The sequence below is a fragment of the Hyaena hyaena genome, unplaced genomic scaffold (genome assembly GCF_003009895.1).
Source record: "Hyaena hyaena isolate Hyena2069 unplaced genomic scaffold, ASM300989v1 scaffold_33, whole genome shotgun sequence".
Taxonomy (NCBI): Eukaryota; Metazoa; Chordata; class Mammalia; order Carnivora; family Hyaenidae; genus Hyaena; species Hyaena hyaena.
Genome location: NW_024080666.1, coordinates 3,868,036 through 3,890,218, shown reverse-complemented (window position 1 = coordinate 3,890,218; position 22,183 = coordinate 3,868,036). Strand labels below are relative to the sequence as shown.

At 52.4% G+C, this 22,183-nt stretch overlaps 1 protein-coding gene across 1 annotated transcript in view; it reads right to left on the bottom strand.

Annotated features, from left to right (window-relative positions):
* Positions 1 to 2,352: 2,352 nt before the first annotated feature.
* The window catches only part of ST8SIA5 (ST8 alpha-N-acetyl-neuraminide alpha-2,8-sialyltransferase 5), a 54,955-nt gene continuing 35,124 nt past the window's right edge, over positions 2,353 to 22,183 (bottom strand). Inside the window, exons 4-8 of the mRNA XM_039228906.1 lie at positions 13,398 to 13,484; positions 9,700 to 9,844; positions 6,074 to 6,186; positions 5,160 to 5,252; positions 2,353 to 3,972 (exon numbers count right to left, since the gene is read on the bottom strand). Of these exons, the coding sequence (XP_039084837.1) occupies positions 3,504 to 3,972; positions 5,160 to 5,252; positions 6,074 to 6,186; positions 9,700 to 9,844; positions 13,398 to 13,484 (907 nt within the window). The 3' untranslated portion in view covers positions 2,353 to 3,503. The remainder of the gene's footprint in view (positions 3,973 to 5,159; positions 5,253 to 6,073; positions 6,187 to 9,699; positions 9,845 to 13,397; positions 13,485 to 22,183) is intronic.

Genomic DNA, 22,183 nt, shown 5'->3' with positions numbered 1-22,183 from the left:
CAGCTTAACCCCAGCACAGCCTCATCCTCTTTCCCTGATAACTGTCCCCGAGCTCGGGCTTACCAGCTTTCAGCACATGTGTGGGATCCTGGTTCAGCGTCTGGACACCCCCACCAGGCTGTCAGCCCCGGGGAGGGCAGGGGCTACCTTTTGATACTTTTGATTATTCGTCCCCCAGCGCCTAGCACGCTGCCCTGCACAAAGTGAGTGCCCAATAATTATTTGTTAAAGGCCTGGCTGAAGCCAGCTCCACGCCCTCCCTCAACTGTCAAGGAAGCGCTGTCCCTGCCCCCTCCCCACGTTCAGCAAAGTCAAGGGCCATGAGGCTCTCTGCTCTCTGTGGCACCAGGTGATTCGTAGGCAGAGTTGCTTCGACAGCATTTCTAAACCGCCTCAAAGGCTGCATCTGACCTTGAGCCACCTTCTGTTTTGCTTGGCTAAGCACTGAGTCATTTACTTGTTTTTGCTGCCTTTCAACCCTGGAGCAGTGGCTTTAGCACAAAGGAAGACATGAGGGTTGTTTTATTTGTGGTGAATCGATTTCCCTTAAATAAGAACTTAAACTGCTAGTCTGCACTGCACAGCGGGAGGGTGTCGGGGCTGCAGGAAACATGCTGGGGGCTTCCTGAATCAATGCCCAGGTCTCTCTGAGCCTTTGAAAAAAAATGTTTTTCCCACAAACACTGACTGCGGGAGAAGGAGGATGGCTTGGAGGTCAGGAGACCAGGTGAGTCCCAAATGAGGCACTAGCTGGTGGCCATGGGCCTTTGGGCAAGTCACCCAACATGTTGTCACTGGGCATCCCTCCTCACCTGAAGATGTAGGGGTGCCCTCAACCCCCTCCAGTGCCAGGAGAGCACACATTCATGGTGGGGGGGGGCTTGGGGGACACCTCCAGGCAGAGACTGGCCTCCAGACCCATGAGAGCCTCCCAGAGCATCTGTCCCTGGGGCGGGGTCCACCCTGCAGCGCCATCCCCACCAGGATCCCTCTGGTTCCAGCCCTTGTGACACTGGCTGAGAGGCAGCTAAGACAGAGGTCCAGAGCACGGGCCTGAGACCTCCACCTCACCTGTCCGACGGACGGGAGTCTTCTTGCCTAAGGGGGTCTTGGCGATGCTCACAGGAGATAATGCAAGGAAAGTGCTTCGTGCAGGGCCTGACACAGGATGAGAACACGCTACATATTAGCGACTGTAATAACAAATAGTCTTTGTGGCTCAGATCCGTACATCAGGAGCACCTCCAACAACAAATTAGAGGCTGTGAAGACCCCAGAGATCTTTCCTAAGCCTCTAGCTGTAGAGGTGATGACACTGAGCTCTGTGGGGAGAGGAAGTGACTCACCCTAAAATCCATAGGCGGAAAGGGGACCACAGGTCCCGATTCCTTTATGGACGTGGATCATTACGTCCTATCACCAGCTCCTATGAGGGCCCTGCTGGGGCAGATGCCAAACCGCAGGAGCCTCAAGTGGTGGGAACTCTGATGTCTGATTCACCATGGCTCCTGCCCCACCTAGAACATAAGTGTCATCGGGGGGGCTCTGGCCATAGCACGCATTCAGTAGAGCCCCAGGCATGACCCAGGCCACCTCCCCCTTCTAGGCCTGTTTCCTCAAATGGGACAAAATGGTCTTTAGGAGCCTGTAGTCTTGACATCCCATGGTTCCAAGAACTGAGCTCAATTAACCACAAACAAGTGGCTGGAAACCTCCACTAACTGGCCGCTTCTCCAGAAGTACCTTGGGAGGAACAGGAAGAGCCCGAGAAAGCACAGCCATCTACCACCCCTGCGGAGTTTTTCCCAGTTTATGGCATGCCAGGGTCTACTGGTCTACTTGGTCTCATCGGCTACTTCCCTGCCCTACAGGCAAGCGGTGCCAGGTCTTCCCAGTCAGGACCAGGGCTCAGAACAGGCATGCACTCCGTAACAACCCACCGACAGGGGATTTGTTAAAATCCAAAACAAAGCGATTTGTCCATGAAAGGAGCCATGGGCCGGGAGTCTGGAGGCCTGGGACCAGGCCCACACTCCCCTCTGTGTCCCACTTGCTAGGCCTGCTGCGCTACCTCGTACAAGGAGGCCATCAGATGCTCTCCCTGCTCAACCCTCACAGCTCCCCGTCTTCCTCAGAGCACGTGGCAGCTGGGTCCGGGCCTGAGCATTGTCTGCCCTCCATTCTGAGAAGAAAGCGATACTTAATTGATTCGTTATCATGTCTTCCCAAGCCTAACCCCAGACCAAAGCAGAATAGGCTTCTGGAAGTGTCTAAGGGAGGAAGGGAAGAACGGGGAGAGGGAGGGAGGCAGGGAGAGAAGGAGAGAAAGAGAAGCCTGAAGTCCCTCCAGAACTAACATTCTACAAGTCCATGCAGCTAGGTGCTAAGGCAGTTCACCGTGGGAGTCTATTAGGTACAGCCACGCTAATGGTGGTTACACCCTTGGGGGAGCAAAGGGAGGGAATGTCAGATGTGAAATGCCATGTTAACCCCTTTTGGCCCAGGCACTGTTAACTTCCCAAAGCACAGGCTCTGTGGGTCCAAGTGTGTGAAGGCTGCCCGGCTGTGTGATGTGGGAAGTCCTGCCTTCACAGTAGAAGCCTCGGTGATGCTGGTGTCAGAGGCCATGACACACTCCCGTCTGCAAAGCTCATCGGTTACATCTCAGTGCTTTCCAGCCCGGAGCCCACAGTTCAGAAACACAAGATAGCAGGATTCTGCAGGGTGCTGGAGCATAGAGAGGAACGGATCTTATAAATAACTCCTGGTTAAAACACAGCTGAAAATAAGGAGACAGTAGAGGAAGCAAATTGCTAAGCACGTATTGAGTCAATCACATTGGCTTGAAAACCTTAGTGCAAATGGCTGGTCCTTCTCATCAGAAGATCAAACACAGGATTGAACCCGGAGGCACCAAGACTGTGCGCGTGCGTGTCTGAGGATGTTTGAAAAGGCGTGGTTAAGACCCTGGGCCTCCCTCAGCCACTCTGTCTTCCCAGGAAAGTCTGACTGCTGGGTTGATCAGTAAGCTCTGAGATTCTACATAGCGATTCACAGCTGAGGCCTCAGTATAAAACTCAGGAAGCCAAAAGTCTGAATTAAACCTTGACCATACTCACACACCCAGTCTCCCCCTTGTCCATGCCGTAGGGCCTTCCTCTAGCTGCGACAAGGCCTGCGTTCTGAATGCAAACCTTGAGTGCAAATGTGCTTGATTCACTCGCAATCCTCAAAGCCCCTGACCTTGAGGTGTGGCCCAGCCTCATGCTACCCGCGGGCAGGGTGGGGAAACAGGGCCCTGGCTGAGGCCAGAAGGCTCAGCACAGAGCTGACTCTGCCCGGGGCCACTCATCCCTGCCTCCCGGCCCACACAACACCCAAGCAGGAAGCCGAACGCCGGAGGTAGTGACCGCCTGAACGCCAGGCCCACGCACTGCCCGGCGCAGGAAGGAGAGGAGGAGCGAGGTTCTGCCTGCCGGGTGGCCGGCCAGCCTGTGCCGCGCTCAGCAGCAGGTGCAGGTGCCCGTGTGCACGCGGAGGATGCCTCGGCTGTGCAGGTGCAGGAAGTTGAAGATCTCAGAGGGCATGGCGTGGAAGCCGGGACGGGGCTTGACGTTGTCATAGTAGTGGTGGGTGATGTAGAGGCCCGAGGGGTTCATGGGGAAGGCCCAGAAGCCGAACAGGTGCACCTCCTCGCAGAGCTCTAGCGCCGCGGTGGCCAGGATGAGGCCGGTGCTGATGCGCTTCGCGCGCACCCCCAGGCTGAGCCAGTAGCGCGACACGTTGACCAGGTACTGCGGGTGGAAGTAGTACACGGCCTGCGGCGACTCGAAGTCGTCCAGCACGTACTTGACGCGGATGGACACGTCGGTGTTGCGCGTGTTATAGAAGGCGGGCAGCAGCACCGACGCGTTCTCGTACACCTGCAGCACCCGGTAGAAGGGCCGCCGCCACTTCTCCAACTTGTGGAACCTGGGCGGGGTCAGAGAAAGAGGGTGGGCGGCCCACTCCCCGTCCCCACCCCTGTTTCTGTGACCCTCCCGGGAGCCCCTGCTGCCCCCGCCTGGCACCCTGGGGCCTTTCCAGCAGTTGCAGGAGACTCAAGGCCACCCGGCTTCCTTTCATCTCATTCACCTCTGAAGATGAATGCCTGCCTTTCTCGGGCAGCTCTATTTTTCTAAGTGGAAGCAAACAACCATGTAGGGAGGGCAATGCTTCCCCCAAAGTGATGAGAGCGTCTCGGGGGAGTGGGGGAAGAGACTCGGTGAGGAGGTGGAGAGGTGGGGAGGAAGTGGGGACTTTCTCTGGGCTCTCAGGGCAGCCACATGTACTTTCTTTCCCAAGACCCCCAACGAGCACAGCAGATGAGTGTGCCTGCTCTCTCCTTCCTGCCCCGCAGCCCCTCACTCACCTTGCACTTTACACCAAGCAGCCCTCCTGTGGGCTCATCTCCCACCTCTCCAATCGCTCCTTCACCTTGCTGACTCTGTAAGTGTCCTGGGCATCACACCTGATTTACCAACTCCCCAGCCTCTGGTCTCTGGCTGTCTGGCCATCTTAACCCTGTCTGACCTGGCTGGTGTGACTATGCTCTCGGCTGGAGTTTTAACTCATTAACCCGCTTCTCCAAGGCCTCCCAGGCAGACAGACCCCAGGAGGGGCACGAGGTAGGGACTGAGATCTTTGCAAGAGTCTTCTCTCCAGGGCCACCTGAACACACCAGCGTAGGGAGCTGCCTTCCCCCATCACACTCAGGAAAGCTTTCTGGCCCATCTAGATGAAGACTATCTAGACCAGTGCTGTCCAAAAGAAATATAATTCAGGCCACATATGTCATTTTTAATGTTCTAATGATCATATTTAAATAAGTAGAAAGGAGTAGGTGAAGTTAATTTTCGTCATATTATATTTAATGCTCACAATGTTTTATTTAACCTGCTGTACCCAAAATACTACTATTTCAACATGTAATTGATATAAACAATAGATGAGATATGGACCATCCTCCTTTGCATGTTAAGTCTCTGAAATCGGGGGTGTGTTTTACGCTTACAGACAGCCCATGTCAATCTGGATAGCCACATTTCCAGTGGCCAGTAGCCACGTGTGACTAATGGCTACTATATTGGACAGCACAAGTCTGGAAGAGGGTCAGTTACCTCTCTGTGATGATGCTGGGGTTCACAGTGACCACATCCGTCTTCACTCCCACATCCATGGTGTACTTCTCCGAGATGGGGGGTAGGTTGCACCTGCAGAGGAGACAAGGCAGCCAGGCCATCTGTGCTCAGTCATTCTAGATAGAGCTGGAGAGCTATCAGGGTGGGATGTGGGGAAGGAGGGGATGGTGCTCAGATGGTCAGACAGATGCAGAGGCAGCCAGCTGGGTGGAATCTTGGTGGCCTGTGCATAGAGAGGCAAGTTTAGCTCCTCCCGCTCCCCCCCCCCCCCCGAGTGGCACAATGATCATGGACAGCCTCAACCCCAATCCCTCTGCATTGAGCCTTTATTTTCAACCCATCTTCTTTCTCCAGGCTAAAGATGTAAGTGAGGATCCCCAAAGAAGTAAGAGGAGGCTCTATCTAAGGAAGAAGAAATACAAGGACCCATCTCTGGCTTAGTTAAGGCCAAGGCGAAGCCAATACTGGTGCCAGCCCCAAGGCTGACCGGGTTCCAAACCTTGCTTCTGGAGGGGTAGAACCCAACTGGGGAGGGCTCTGCACACCAACAGATCTGCACCGACCTTGTGCGTCCTCAGTGTCTGCATAGCTGCTGTGCTCTTTTTAAAAAATTAATTCTTTTTAATTTTTTAAAGAACAGAAGTGTTCTTTACACACCTCTTATTCCGCAGACATGGAGACAGAGGATGTGAGAGGTTTGGCCACTGGCACCAAAGGATAGGACAGGAGAGGGTAAGAAACAACCCAGAGCATGAGGGGGTGCAGGGCTGGGGGCGGAGCACTTGAAGGACAGCACTGGGGCATGGGGGCGGGGCACCACAAGAGGGAAGGGCACAGAGCGGGAGGGCCTTGGGGGTAGAAGCAGCAGGTGCAGAGCCTGGGGGGTTCTTTACCGGAAGACAAAGTCGGCGCTGTTGATCTCCCTCCCACAGCGGCTGTTCTTTAAGATGCCTCCGTTGCCCACCACTGCACACTTCTTAAACTGGGACCGGTAGTAGGGCATGTCCTGGGGGAGACAGGGACGCAGCTGTCACAGGCAGTGCCCTCCCTGCCTTCTTCGGGTGCCCTCACCCCTGTACCCATGGCCACGTCTACGAGTCAGCCTTGCAGGGAATGTGGGAGAAAGTGGTCATTCCACTTTCCAGATGAGAAGAGAGGCCAGGAGACTTGTTCCCAGCGCCACTGGCCAGTACGAATGAGCTGGAACAGAAGCCCGGTCTCCACAACCTTTTCTAATAAGCTCTGGGATGCCTCAGGTTTCCAGAAAGAAGAGAGTACACGTTATGGCCAGTCCTGCTTGCCTTTGGTTTTGCCAGTGTTTGGAAGCACATCTTCTTCACGACTTCGAGTGTGCATATTTTATTGGTTAATGCAGCTGTTCTGGGGGATGACGGCAGCAGAGATGGGGGCGGGGCCCCCGGGGACCAGGGCCCTAAACCTGGCTCTCACCTCTTCCAGATCAGGGCAGGGTGCAGACCCTGCCTCTGCTCCGCAGTGGGGACACACGCCTGGGATAGAAAGGTCAGACAGACCAGGACAGATGGCAGGATTTGGCAGCAGCAGGGACAAGACACCATGGGCTGAGTAAGCAAGGCTCTGCCAGGAGAGCGGGGAGGGGCCGGAGCACCTGAAGTCTCTGCGAAGCGCAGAGGAGCGCGGGACTTACCCTGAGTGACAGTGGCACTCACGGGAGCCCTGGGAGCGACCATCTCATGGCACTTTGACCTTGTCACACTGACTGCTGGGGTTACTTTGGTCTGGCCACCGGCTCCCCACAAGGCTCCCCGGGCATGCTCTCCAGGGGACCACAGGCACATCGGCAGGAGAAAGCAAACACTGGTCTGAGGGTTAAGGGTCCCAGTTCTGTCCCGTCCCTGGTCTGGGTCATAATCCCCTCCCGGGGAACCTGAGGCAGATGGAGCCAAGCAGCCGTAGGCATGGCACGGGCAGACAGGAGCACAGACCTGGAGTCCAGGGCAGGGTGCCCAGCCATCCCAGTGTGCCCAGGACCGGGGAACTTTGCAGGGCTTCCCTCGGGTCAAACCAGAAAAGTCTGGGGCCAATCAGGATCAGGCCACCAGGCGGAAGACCCACGTTCAGCCCTGGTTTTGCCCAATAATGAGGTGAAGGAACTATATAGACAAGTGATTTGAATTCTCAGCAACTCAGTTTTCCCATCTGTAAAATTAGGATAATTCCATGTGTATGTTGTGTTTTTCAAGCAGAGTTTCTTGATCTGGCACCGTTGACACTTGGGGCCAGCTCATTCCTTGTTGTGGGGGGGGCTTACCTGTGGGCTGTTGGATGTTTAGCAGCATCCTGGGCCTCTCCCCACTGGATGTCCAAGGTATCCCCCAATCATGACAACCAAAATGTCTCTAAACATTGCCAAAAGGCCCCATAGTTGAGAACCACTGGTTAAATGAAAAGCCTACCCAGTGTGATGTTGGGCCCAGAGGTTATCTCTGGGAGATGATACCTTGCAGGAGGGCCAGATTATTACTGTCATTAGTCCCCAAAGTTCCCTCCCCCAGGAGCCTACTGGGCAGCTCCCCTTTCAGCACACATCACTTGGCCAGCCCTGAATGACAGCAGCCCTGGTCAGCACCTTGGCCTTCCAGTGGGGCCAGCTGCCAGGGGGAGTCACAGGAAATGACACCGCAGTGGGTCCTCAGGAAGGAGGCTAAATCCAAAGGAGATGCTGCATCCGTCTGTGCGGCTGTCCTTCAAGGCCCATTTTCTCTGAAGGAACAGGCCCAGGGGCCAGGATGGGGAAAACAAGGGAGTCTCACAGCCAGTGGGGAGAACGGCACTGTTCGACTTGTACCAGGGAAAGGAAAAAACCAAAGTTATCTTTGGAGAGATCCTCAAAGGCCTTTATGTTCTATGTCAGTGTTTCCCAAACTTCTGTACATCAGAAACAACCTGGAGTACTTTCTGGAAATAGAAATTCCTGGGCTCCTTCCCAGAACCATGGAATCAGAATCTCCAGGGTGGGGGGAGGAGATCGAGAAGCTGAATTTTATACAGTCCCAAAGGAGTACTTACCTTGAGGGTAAGAATACTTCTAAGTCACATGCTCTAACTCAGGGGGTGGCCAATTATGGCCTGCGGGCCACATCGGACCTTCTGCCTGTTTCTGTACAGCCCGTGAGCTAAGCATGGATTTTATATTTTTAAATGCTTGGCGGGGGGGGGGGGGGAATCAAAAGAAGACTTTGTGACAAGTAAGGATGGTGTAAAGTTCACGTTTCAGTGGCTGATAGGGACTGGAGCCCAGCCACACTCATTTGTTTACGAAGGTCCATGACTGCTCTGTGCTGGAGCCATAAAGGTGAGGAGCTGTGACAGAGACCATATGGCCTGCGACGCTTAAAATATTTACTCTCTGGCCCTTTCCAGAGAACGTTTGGCAGCCCTGCCCTAACTCCCTGGGCCTTGGCAGTCTATACCCACGGCCCTTGTTGGACCCACGTGTCATGACGGACCTGTGTGTCACCCACTGGCATAACCTTCATGAGATGCAAGTCCACCTGCTGACATCAGCCTGCTGTCCAGACCTTGCAAGACCCCCCTTGTAGGGGCACCTGGGTGGCTCGGTCAGTAAAGCGTCTAACTGCAACTCAGGTCATGATCTCGTGGTTTGGGAGTTCAAGCCCCTCAATGTGCTCTGTGTTGAAAGCTCAGAGCCTGGAGCCTGCTTCGGATTCTGTCTCCTTCTCTCTGCCCCTCCCCCTCCATCATCCTCCAGCCCAGTGACGTGGGGAGAGTATGTGTGATGCCTCTCCACCTTTAGCTCCTCCCCACTGCCCCCACAAGGCCCAATCTTGTCAGCACCTTCCGTGTAAGTAACAGAACACAGGGACCTCTGGGCTTTGTTTCATTCATGAGCACGCCCATTGAAGCAGGGCAGTCCAGGCCCTCAGATTTCATCTGGAAAGACCTAAACATGCCCCCACTCAGCATTTCTACAAACTAGGCCCACTAAGTCCTGCCCTGGGCCCATCGCTCTCCAGGTGGTGGTTATGAACACATCTTGTGGAACTTTCTTCCACTTCAGATGGTAACAACCGTCAGAATGAGCTGATGGACAGGGAGACTGAGGCTTTGGAAGATAAAACCGTCTAAGGTCATCCAACGTGAGATCAATCGTTCCCGCTTTGCTCTCTACTGGTTTGTGATTTCTTGTGCACGCAACCTTTGCATGGATGGTTTTGCTCCTGTGCCTGCCGCCAGTGGGGGACAAATGCCTAATTGCTTTCCCAGGGACCTTCAGGATGTCCTCTGCAAGCAACGCGGATAACCAAAGTTAACAACCAGTTTCCTGCCAGAGTCACTCAAGTAACAGCCAGGTGGCACTCACTGGAGGAGCCCTGGAGCACAGTCCACTGAGGCGACCGGAGCCACAACGGGTGCAGAGAGCACAGCGGAGTGATGCCACACCACCTGCGCATGGCCACAGAGGGCCACGTGAGGTCGCCCCCGTGCCCCGCCCGGACTGTCCAGCCCGAAGCAGCACCTTGGGAAACATGCGGAAGATCTCCTGGTTGATGTGGTAGATGCCGCTGGTGTCCACTTCATACTTGAGCTTTGTCCCCAGGGGTGTGTTCTTCTGCGTAGTGAAGAGGAAGGAGGGGGCGTTGCAGCACCTGGACAGAGTGGACCTGCCAGTCAGGAGACAGACCGGAGGGACAGGTGACACAGGGCAGAGCAAAGTCTCTGGAAGAACAGAGTCGGGGAACTGAGGCCCCTGGGGGTGACCAGGGAGGGCCATTCTCTTCCACCCACCCCCTTCTCACACTCGCTCCCACCCCCCCACCTCTGCTGGCGTTGTCCCTTCCCCCTTCAACATGCCCCCCCCCCCCCCATGCCTGGGCCTTTCCTCCTCTCCTCACACTGGCCTTTCTCTCCGGGAGCTCCCAGATGCCCACCCACTGACTGCACTGGCCTCCAAGGACCTGCAGCACAGTCCGGCTACCACCCACTTCGCCCCCTACCAACTCCCTCCCCACTTGAGCGAAAGCCCCTTGACGGCAGGCACCCTGCCTCTCGGATCCTGCACGGGTTAGTCACACAATTGTTGGACAGCCAGCTGCTGGCCAGTCGTGGGATGAATTGTGCCTCACTCGGGAGTTCGTCAAGATCTGCTAAGCATTCTACTATTTTCTGGAAATGCTATTTATCCAGACTTGGTGGAAATCCGGGGACACAGAGCTCCCCCTTGGGTTCCTGGCCCTTAAATAAGGTGTTTACTCTTGTCTCACAGGGCGGGGGGGGGGGGGTTACCAAAAGACCAAGACACCAATGTCAACAAAAGCATGTAATTTCAACCAATTAGAGAGTGTCTGAGGAAGAGGGGGAGGTCAGGAAGTGGGCTGGTGGGCAGATGCTGGATGTGACTTCCTGCTGAAAGGGGAGTCTGACTGACTTCCAAAAGAGGTTTTCAGGAGTTCATGGTTTCTTAAAAAAAAAAAAGGCAAAAGCCCTGCAGCTTTCACTCACAAAAACTTTCAAACACAAGCCACAGAAGGGTTAAAGATCAGATGACACAAGCAGGCTTTGCAAAAATAAAAAATAAAAAAAATAACCCTCCAAGGGAGAAGGGGTGTGCTGAGGGTTAGACCTGGGAGTCAGCCAGGCCAGAGAAGGCTGAGTCTTCCCTCTGCCTCAGCTAGTGCTCCCCAGGTTGCTCTCTCTCCCAGGCCTGCTGAGAGGTCGGGTCCTGGGCACTGCTCTCTCCTGCCCTAGGGGTTCAAAGTTCCCCCTGCCCGCCCGCTCCCCCCCACCCCCCACCCCTGCTGCCCAGGGGCGGGACCTGACACAGGAGGCAGGCTGCAGCCCTTCCACCTGGTGGGGGTGGGGAGGGCTTTGAAGCCACAAGGCTCCGTTTTCTCCAGAAGCAGCAGTGTTGTGCTGAGTGCACACTGGCCTCCTCCCCCCAACCCTGGCTGTGGGCACAATCACATGCAGTGTCAGGCGGCCCCAGGAGGGATGGAACACCTTCTCCATGGAGCCAGGATGATGACGATCACCAACGTTTGAGGAGGAGCTTTCTGGAAAGTTCACATCCAAGGTCTGGGATGGAAACTTGGGTTGCCAACCTGGTGTCAGGAGGCTTGGGTTCTAGTTTCTGCTCTGCTCCTGCCAGCTGTGGGGCTCTGGGAAGGGGTCTTCCCTGGTCTGGGCCTCAGCTTCCTCATCCACAGAATGTAGCCTTGGCTCTTCCACCGCTGAGCCTCTCTAGTTCTGTGACTGGGTTGCCAAAGCCAGGAAGGTTATACAATTATTGTTTATGACTTTATTTCTTGCAGGGATTTCACTGGGGAAGCTCGGCTGGCTGCAGGTCAGAGAGAGGTCTTGCCTGTGCAGTGATGAGTTTCAGAATGTGACTAAGCCTTCGCAGAGGGGAGGCCAGGGGTCTGGCCAGCACAGGCCATGAGTCAGCACTGGCCCACTTAGCTTTGCTGGTCCAGAAACTCAACCTTGTGAGCCCGCTGGAGAGTTCTCCACTGATGGAAACTGACTCATATTAACCAAGCTTACGAGTGACTGATCTATTAACCAGAATGCCAACGTGTCCGTTTGTAGGCAGTAGGGTGAGGGAAGGCCTCCGTTACAGGACTCCTTTCCTGTAAGTGGGAAGCTCACATCTGTTTTCTAGCGCACCCCCTCCACCCCACCTCATTTCACCATCCCAGGTTCTTGTGAGCCTGAATGAAGGATCTCATCCTCGTTGATTGAACTTGTAATGAGAGCAAAGGGAAGCAGCTGACTGGCCTTGAAGGTTTTTCCATCTGGGGCCTGGCAAGACCTGATGTCATCTCCCTTTTCCTCACCTGAAACTACTCCTCCATCCCCACCCCAAGAAGGGGCTCAGCCTCCCCGCCCCCCAGCGTCTCCCCTGGATAGTGCTGGCTGATCCCTGATGAAGGCTCCCACACATCCTTGTTCTCTTGCTGTCATTTCATCTTCCTGTTGCTTCGTTATTTCCTTAGATATGTGAATCCCACAGAGGACACTTCGGTGCAGCTTCCGGCCCAGACAACATCTTGCACCTCATTGGCCTCCTCTGCACCAGGTAAGCCACACCACCGACCTGCTCAGGGCCCGCCCACCCCAGGGGGCATCTGCCTGTCCAGCGCCGACACTAACACCTCTTGCATAGGGGTGGATTTAGGGTGGCACTTGCCACACAGATCTTGGACCTTTCCCCCTCCCAGCACTTTGTTCAAGTCCATGTTCTACTTTTATGATGGCGGGGAGGGCGGAGGGGGGTGCAGGGCAGGAGGAGGGAGGGCAGGAGGGGTCTCCGTGCACTCCTGCTGGGCCTTAGCTGGGAATCTGCAGTCTCACAGAGGCCTCTGGTTTGCGGCTGCTCATACCTGTTCTTCCAGGGTTATCACTTTAAACATCCACATTTCTAAAAATGTGCCACTTAAAACTACTACTCAGTCTTTAGATGTGGCCTGGAATTGCAGCAAACCAGACCAAATGACTCATAAGGAAAAGACAAAATGCTTAGTGTCGTTTGCTTTTCACAGCCTCCCCAGGTAGGATTCCTGCATGCCAATGGCCTCTGACTACATGTGAACTTCATCCTGAGTGGCGGCATTCGGTCCATACCCACATGGCCGGGGTCCCATCAAGTGCATTCAGTAAGGTCGTTCTGCACTAACATTATACTGTGAGCTCACAGCATTTTCGCGATGGAGAGAACCCTATGGTTCGCGTGAATCAGAAGGAACTTGAGGATGTCTGCCAGCTGCTCGGCTCTTGCAGACGGGGACCAGAGCTATGGCTCTTGCCTCTCTGGAAGCTTATAATCTATCGCTTCGGGTCAGAGAGCAATTAGAAACTCATCTGCAGCAGGCCTCGCATGCACATCTGGTGCAAGCTGCCCCGTGAGGGGCTGGCCCCTCCCTCCAGGAGACCTGGAGCCAGGGTGGACCTGTAGTGGCGATCGCTCCTGAGCCCGCCGGGCAGCTGCGAGGCCTGCGATGGGGGCGGGGGAGCAGAAGCCAGAATTGGGGGGGACGGTGGCCAGCAGGGTGCCCACTGCAGCCTGCATGCTGAGTCAGAACCTCCCCGCTGCCCAGACCCCAAAGCCCAGCCAGGGCGAGCTCTGGGGAAAGGCGACCCCAGGGCGGGACCTTGCAGGTCCAGCAAGGAGAACAGCACCAAAGGGAGGGCAGGGGAGGGCATATGGGTCACAGATACTTGAACTGGTTGGCTTCAGAGATATTCATCGCCCATCTGCACATCTGCAGGCTCTTCCATCTGTCGAACAGCTCCGACTGCTTCACCCTTTGGGAGCAGAGACAGAAGAGCACGTGAAAGGGCCAGGCCGGCCAGAGAGGCGGCATTTGCCATCACTCCTCCCCGCTCCCCCTTACGCCCAGTCCTGGTGAGGTCCTTGACGTTAACTGTGTTAACTTGATGCTCTGGCACCCAGGGCCTTGCTTACTCCTAGACCGCTCTCCTGCAAGCATGCCTTCCGCACACAAACCTACCGGTCCTGAGCCCACAGTCTCACCGCCTCCTTTATCAACCGGGCCACCAGCCTTAAGGGGACTCAAGAGCTCTCTGAGTTAGAGGCACAATCCCATGTCTGTCTGCCCATGTGCATATCTCGTGGAGAATCTGAAGCTTTCACTGGCTTCCCGAAGAGGTCCTTGATGCCAAAAACAGGACGAACACTCACTTAACTGTAAAGTAAAAACCAGTTTCATTCTGCAGAGCTGGGTCCCCTGTGTTTAAATGGAGGGGAAAGGGTTGTTCCCACACAGGGCAAGCCTCAGCCACAGAAGGAACACATACATGACTGGTGGGGGGAGGGGTGATCGCGAATGGCGAGTGCAGAAGTACAGGATATCGGCACAGTACGTGGATTGTGCACTCAGAAGCTGGGCCTCAGATTGAGTTCAGATTCCCCCCAGCTATGGGACCGCGGGCAGGTTATTTGACCTCTCTGAGCCTCCTCTATATAATGGGTATAATAATAGATTGTCACTCACCGTCTCAGAATTCTTAAAATTATTAAATAAGGTGATGCAATAAAGGGCTAAGAATGGGAAGTGCACACGGAAAGTACCTGGCAGATGCAAGTTATTTTCTTTAATTTATTCATATTTGAGAGACAGAGCACGAGTGGAGGAGGGGCGGAGAGAGAGGGAGACACAGAATCCGAAGCAGGCTCCAGGCTCCGAGCTGTCAGCACAGAGCCCGACGCAGGGCTTGAAGCCACAAACCGTGAGATCATGACCTGAGCTGAAGTCGGATGCTCAACCGACTGAGTCACCCAGGCGCCCCTGCTGTTAAGTTATTCTTATGGTTAAACTGCACTGCCTGGACTCTCCTTGCTCACAGCCCCCTGGACTTTCCCCTTTTGTTAAACCCACAGTCCACCTCTATTCATTCCTGATCTTTCCCACAAGCCAGGAAATAATGGTAGAGGTAGGGGATCATGCTTGAGTTCACTGCCCTAAGTCTGGCGCTGAGGCACACGGCCGACCTGCGGTGAATGCGTGCCGAGAATATCAATAAGCTGGTGAGTGGGCCAAGAAGTCTGAGTTCCGACAGAGTCCATAATTATTTACTGAACTCCTCTATGTGGCAGGAACTGGGAATATAGCAGTGAACAAAACAACCCCTGCTTCCACAGAGCTTAAATACCAGTAAGGAGGCAGGTGGAAAAACAGGTATGTATGCACATGACAACAAAAGCACATGCGCTAAAAGCAAAAATAAACAGGCAGGACTACTTCCAGCTAAAAAAACTTCTGTACAGCAAAGGACCACAACAGAGTGCAAAGTCAACACAGAGAACGGGAGAAGGTGTTTGCAGACCATTTATGTGATGAGGGGTTAATATCCAAAATACATAAGGAACTCTTACAATTCAATAGCAAAAGACCAAATAAACTGATTTTTTTTATGTTTAAATGTGTATTTATTTTCAGAGAGAGTGCATGAGCAGGGGAGGGGCAGAGGGAGGGAGAGACAGAGAAAGAGAGAGAGAATCCCAAGCAGCCTCCACACTCAGTGCAGAGTCCGATGCAGAGCTCAATCCCATGACTGTGAGATCAGACCTGAGCTAAAGTCAAGAGTCAGATGCTAGGGGCACCTGGGTGGCTCAGTCGGCTAAGCGTCCAACTTCGGCTCAGGTCATGATCTCATGGTTCATGAGTTTGAGCCCCACATCGGGCTCTGTGCTGACAGCTCGGAGCCTGGAGCCTATTTCGGATTCTGCGTCTCCCTCTCTCTCTCTGCCCCTCCTCCATTCACGCCCTTTCACTGTCTCTCAAAAATGAATAAATGTAAAAAATAAATTTTTTTAAAGAGTCATACACTTAACAGACTGAGCCACCCAGGCACCTCCAAATAACCTGATTTTTAAAAGCACAAGACTGGTAAAGACATTTCCCCAAAGAAAACATACAAATGGCCAACAGACACATGAAAACGTGCTCAACATCACTAAGTATCAGGGAAATAAAAATCGAAACTGCAATGAGATATCTCATACCTGTTAGGATGGCTAATATAAAAAAAACAAAAGGGGCACCTGGGTGGCTCAGTTGGTTAAGCGTCTGACTTCAGCTCAGGTCATGATCTTGTGGTTCATGAGTTTGAGCCCTGCATCAAATTCCTTGCTGTTAGTGCAGAGCCTACTTCAGATCCTCCATCTCCCTCTCTCTCTGCCCCTCTCTGGCTCACACACTCACACCTGTGCTCTCTCTCTCTTTCTCTCTCTCCCAAAAATAAACATTTTTAAGAAAATCAAAAAGGTAAAAACAAAAAACAAAAGATTGCACGTGTTGGCGAGGATGTAGAGAAAAGGGAACCCTTGCAAGCGTTGGTGGGAATGTAACATGGTGCAGATAGCATGGCAAACGATATGGAGGTTCCTCAAGGAAAATTACAACAAGAATAGCCATGTGACCCAGCAATCCCACCTCTGGGTATATAGCCAAAGGAATTGCCATCAGGATCTAAAAGAACTCCCTGCACTCCCGTGGTCGCTGCAGTATTAGTCAACGGTAACCAAGGTGTGCAAACAACCTAAATGTCCACTGATGATGAACAGAAAGAGAACACGTGTGACAGACGTACACTGGAATACTATTCAGTGTTTTAAAAGAAGGGGATCTGTCTCATGTGACAAGTTGGGTGAATCTGGCGGACATTATGCTCAGTGAAGTAAGCCAGTCCCAGAGGATATATACAGCATGATTCTGTTCATGATGTATCTAAAATAGTCAATCTCATGGAAACAGAGAAGAGAGTGGTGGTTGCCAGGGACTTTGGGAAGGGGAGATGGTGAGCTGCTTGCTGTTCGATGTATATAAAGTTTCAGTTATGTAAGAGGCATAAGTTCTAGAGATCTGCTGTACAACTTAGTGCCTACATTCAACAACACTGTATTATAGACTTCAGAATTTGTAAAAAGGATCTCATGGTTAGTGTTCTTACCCCCCCCCCCCCTTAAGAAAAAGAAAACAGATAATAATGCCATGAAGAAAAATGAAGCAGGCAAAGGAACCACAGAGTGACTGCTTCAGAAGGGTTGGTCAGGGAAGGCTTCCCTGCAGAGGCGAGCTTTGCACAAAGAACCGAAATGATCAGGAGTGAGCCATGCAAATACCTGGGGAAGGAGTATTCCAGGCAAAAAGCAAAGTGAGTGCAAAGGCACTGGGGTGGGAACTTACTTGGTAGCTTTAGGGAGCTGGAAGGAATCCATCCTTCCATCCTGATGCCTTCCTTCTGGCTTTCCCAAAGCTCCCACAGCAGCCCTCACATCTCAGGCCAGTGTGACATCAGACGAGGGTGCCATTACGCAGCCCCACCCTGGCTCACTCACTGCCTCCCTCCCCTGCACCCTGCAACCCACAGGCCCCTAGAGCAGTGCCCTACATGACCAATGTCCCAAACACTTTCTAGAAACACAGACATGGCAAGACTAAAGGCCAGGGTCTCAGTTCCAACTGTTACCAGTGTCTGGGCCCCCTTCTGTGTGCCTCCAATGCCTGTCACAAGCTAGACCAAGGCTGGGGCCTGAACACCCAACTTGCAGTGTGACCTTAGACAAGTCATTTAATCTCTCTGAGACACAGGTGCTTCATCTAAAAGACAGATGTAACAGCCTCTGCCCTGCTAATCTCAAGGGTTGTCAGAAAGATCAAATGAGATAATATGCATAACAATATTTTATCAATTACTTTCCCAACGCAGAGATCATATTGACTTTAAAGACGAGGGGTTGATCATAGGCTCTTATCTCCTTTCTCCCAAGATACCACTTACATTCCAGAAGAGGAATAAAAAAGGTTTAGACCTACCAGATGAATGGAATGACCGGGGTGGGGGGAGTTCAATGGAATAGAGATTTTGACAAGTGTGTAGAAGGAGGAGAGGGGACATAAGGAAAGGTGACACAGCCCAGAGACAGAGTCTAACCTCATGGGACATTTCAAAGAGGGGTGGAGGGTGGGGAAGGGGCATGGTGCTGAAAATGAACATCATTTGTACGTCTGTATTTGGAACCATCAAACCCACTCCCAGATATTTAGGTCCAGCAAAGGGAGGGGAGGGATTGACCCAGACTGTTAGTCAGTTCCTACCAAAAAAACAAAAAAACAAAAGCAAATGATCATTCCCAGGAAAAAGGAGTGGCATCTTCAACAATGACTCTTTTTTTAATTTAATTTTTTAAGTTTATTTATTTATTTTGAGAGAAAAAAAGAGAGAGCAGTGGAAGGGCAGAGAAAGAGAGAGAGAGAGAGAGAGAGAGAGAGAATCCCAAGCAGGCTCTGTGCTGTCAGAGCAGAGCTTGCCACAGGGCTTAATCCCACAAACCGTGAGATCATGACCTGAACCGAAACCAAGAGTGGGCCACTCAAGGGACTGAGCCATCCAGGCACGCCTCCAACAAGGCCTGCAGCCAGAGTTTCTATCAGCTTTTTATTGTTCTAAATTTAAATATGAATAGATAACCCAGGATCACCTGGTCAACTGGATGGAAACAATAGATAAAGGAGAAGTTAAAATATCCAAAGAGAGGGGCGCCTGGGTGGCTCAGTCTGTTGAGCATCCATCTCTTGATTTCAACTCAGCTCTTGATCCCAGGGTTGTGGGATGGAGCCCATGGCAGGCTCCGCACTGCACACGGAGGCTGCTTGGACTTCTCTCTCTCTTGCTCTCGCTCTCTCTACCCTGTTTCTGATTCTCTCCCTTCCTTAAAAAAAAAAGAAGAAAATGCTGGAGGAACAAAATACAACTTTAAAATATTCTACTTAGTATCTCCAGAGATAGTCTAGAAGACATGACGTTCTTTTATTTTTTTAATTTTTTTTTTAATGTTTTATTTATTTCTAGGAGAGAGAGAGAGAGACAGCGTGAGCAGGAGAGGGTCAGAGAGAGAGGGAGACACAGACTCTGAAACAGGCTCCAGGCTCTGAGCTGGCAGTCTGCACAGAGCCTTATGTGGGGCTCGAACCCACTTACCTCGAGATCATGACCTAAGCGAAAGTCGGACGCTTAACCGACTAAGCCACCCAGGCGCCCCGACATTCTTAAAGATAGGAATAGACTGCTCTTAGAACAAAGAAAGAGCTCTTGGGAGGGATGAGGCGAGGGAGACAAGTTTGCTCAAAGAGCTGGAAAATGAAGCCAAGGACTCTTCTCAGAAAGTGGACGCAATGGGCAGAGACAGAAAAGCTGAGATCACATGAGCGATGCTGAAGGTCCAATGTACAACTCTTGAAAGGACTAGAAAAAAGGAGGTAGAGAAGAATAGGGAGAAGGAAATAGTTTAAAACTCCAAAAGAACATTCAAGAGTTTGGACATGAGCCCCAAATTAAGAGGTCCCGACAGGTGTTTATCCTGAAGGACACCATTGGTACATTTCACGACTGCAGGACCCGGAAACAGTCCAGAGAGAAGGCAAAGGGTCACCTCCAGAGGAACAACAAGCGACAAGCTCCTCTAGCCCTGCATGCCCGAAGGCGATGGAGAAAGTCCTCAGCATTCTGGGGGGAAATGATTTTCACCTAAAACACCAACCCCACCAAGCCAACAATCAGGTATAAAGGTAGAATTAAGTCATTTAGACAGAGAACTCAAAGAACTCAAAGCCCTACCCCCTACCCATCATTTTTTGGGAAATTACTGGAACATGAGCAAGAAGCAAAATGAAGAGGTAAACAAGAAGCAGCTATGGGTTCTAAGCAAAAGTGAATCCAACCTAAGGAGGTAGAGAAGGGAAGTCCGGGGACAATCGTGTGTGACCCACCAGGAGAGCAGCCTGTCCATGCTGGGGAAGGAGGATGAAGGGAAGATTCGAGAGGAAGGCCTGGCTGATGGAGAGGCGGGCAAGAAATTAAAATGGGGCAAAACAGAGACAAACAGTCCAAGAGGGAAAAGATGACAAGAATATCCAGGAAAAAAAAGGGGGAGGGGAGAAACATACAAGAAAGGAAATAGAATCACTATTTTCTGATCTTGAAATTTTAAAGGCAACCTATAGAGAAAACCCCCAAACGACTCATTACGGGTACAAACCAAAAGTAAATGTTATCAGCCTTGACATTTTAAAGGTAAACCCATGGATGACTGGAGCCAGAGGCTGGAACCAAAATATGAGGATAATTTTAATAGCCTCATCTCACAAAGTACAGGATCAAGAGGCACTGCCAGTATTTGGCAGAACAAGAAATAGGTTCCTCGGGCAATCTATAGACAGAAGAACTAAAAATAATAATATCTCTCAACCCAGAAGAGAGGGAGGGGGCGGGGGTGGTGTAAGGGGGCCAAATCCTCACCCACTGAGGCAGGAGGTCAGTGCACGCTGTGCAAACTCGGTAGCTCGAGAAATAACAGCAGGTGCATATTACTGAGAGGTGTGGAAGTAATTACAAGAAGAAACGGCCAAGAGTCAAAGGCACAGGGTGGGTGGAAGAAGGCGTGGGGCAGGGACCTGGCTTATTATTATCAGCTTTTGTATCCTACTTGATTTTCCCTGAGGATAATGAGGTGATAATGGCCATCTCTGTTCTCTTTCTTCTTTCTCCTCCTTTCCTTGATGATCTCCTCTGTTTCCACCCAGCTCTCCTAGACGTGCCCAGTCCACTCATTCACATAACAAGACCTGCAGGGTCACACTCTGGGACTCTGACATGCCTGGGCCCCAAAGGGCCTCTCAGCCAGGAGAAGCCTCGCTCCCAGCCTCTCTTCCTGGGCTCAGCGCAGGGTTCTCTGCCCCAGAAGGATGGGGAAGGGGTGGCACGAGAGGCCCCAGGGAGATGTCCCAGGTACCACCCCCATGTGGCAGTAACTGGCTTAAAAGTAAAGAAACTGTAAAAGATAAAATAAAATAAAGAGACTCCAGAATGATTAAATACAAACAAGTAATTTGTGCAAGTATCCGTGACAATGTGTTTCATAATAAATCACCACGGAGTCATTCCTCATGCATCTGACATTGTCAGGGACCAAGGCCTTTTCCATGTGGGAATTTTCCGGCTGGCTGATTTCTACCAGTGTTTGGAGCAAACTTGGATCTGCATCCTTTCCGGATGAATCACACCCCTCCCTGTCTCCTCAGAATGCCAGCTGACATTTTTGCACCTAAAGGGCCTCGCAGCCCATCCGTCCGGCCCCCTCCATTCACAGATGGCGATTTAACCTTTCCCCAGTGACTCAGAGTCTCCACTCTGAGCACCGCTCGTGGCTCTGGGCCAGGGCACAGCAAAGCCCATGGGTGCCCTGGCGATGCCAGAACCTTCCGGATCAGAGGCCGGCCTCCGGGCTCTCTGGTTTCAGGCCTGGGGATCCCGCTGGGCCTCAGCCTCCGGACCCAGGCTAGCAGACACCAGGCCCACTGCTCCCCGCCATCCCACCAGCCTCACGCCAATGGCCTGCAAATAGCCTCTGCCTTTCCTCTCCTCTCAGAGTCCAGGGACCACAGGGAGGCCAGTGTCCCAGGGGGAATGGGGGAGCGCAAGGCCCAGGGTCACCAGCTGGGACGACGGCTGCTCCGCTCAGGAGACCAAAGAGGGTGCCCAAGGGCAGAGGTGAGAGCTCGAGCTAAACATGCGGAGCACCAAACACGCAGCCATGACAAGGGACAAAGGTGTGCACAGATCATGGAAGCATGAAGTTCCTCCTCCCAACCACCCCCCCACCATGTTTGTGACGTAGGGCCTGGGTCATTTCGACCTTGATCCCCGAATGGAAGCCGCAACAGGGACTATTATGGGCCAGATCGTCTCTCCCTCAAAACTTCCGTGTTGAAATCCTAACCCCTCAGATCTCAGAATGTGAGTCTTTGGAGACAAGGTCTTTACAGAGGTAGTTAAGTTAAAATGAGGTCATTAGGGTGGGCCCTAATCCAATATGACCGATGTTCTCATTAGAAGAGGAAATGAGGACACAGACAGGAGGCCCAGAAGGAAGTCCGTGTGAAGACAGAGGGACACGGCAGCCATCTGCAAGGCAAAGAGAGGGGTCTCGGAAGAAGCGCCTCGGTCTCAGACTTCCAGCCTCCAGACTGTGATGAATGAAGTTCCATTGTTTGGGCCCCCAGCCTGCAGAACAGGAAGTTATGTAGAAGGATGACCACTTTATGGGTCTCTTGGATCTCTGGCTCTAGACTGCGAAGTAACCGTGAAGAAATTATTATATAATTTAAAAAGTAATTATTTGCCTTTGAAAACACTAAGGAATGTTGTCGACAGGTGTGCTCTGGCCTTCCAGAATGACACACTTAAGGGCCTGGGGTCTCTGGATTCTGGGAAAAGACAAAGGATCTCTGCTAAGGAGCTGATGAATTTGGCTCGTGCCTGAGGTCCGGGTGGCCATGTTTGCCACTAAATCCCAACTCCTCAACCAAGCACATCGTACACACTGCACCGCCACCTGCTTAAAGGCTTCTCATGGGTTCCCACGGCTCTCAGATGATGCTAGAATCTGGATCCAGGTTCACACTGAAGGTCCCACAAGGTCA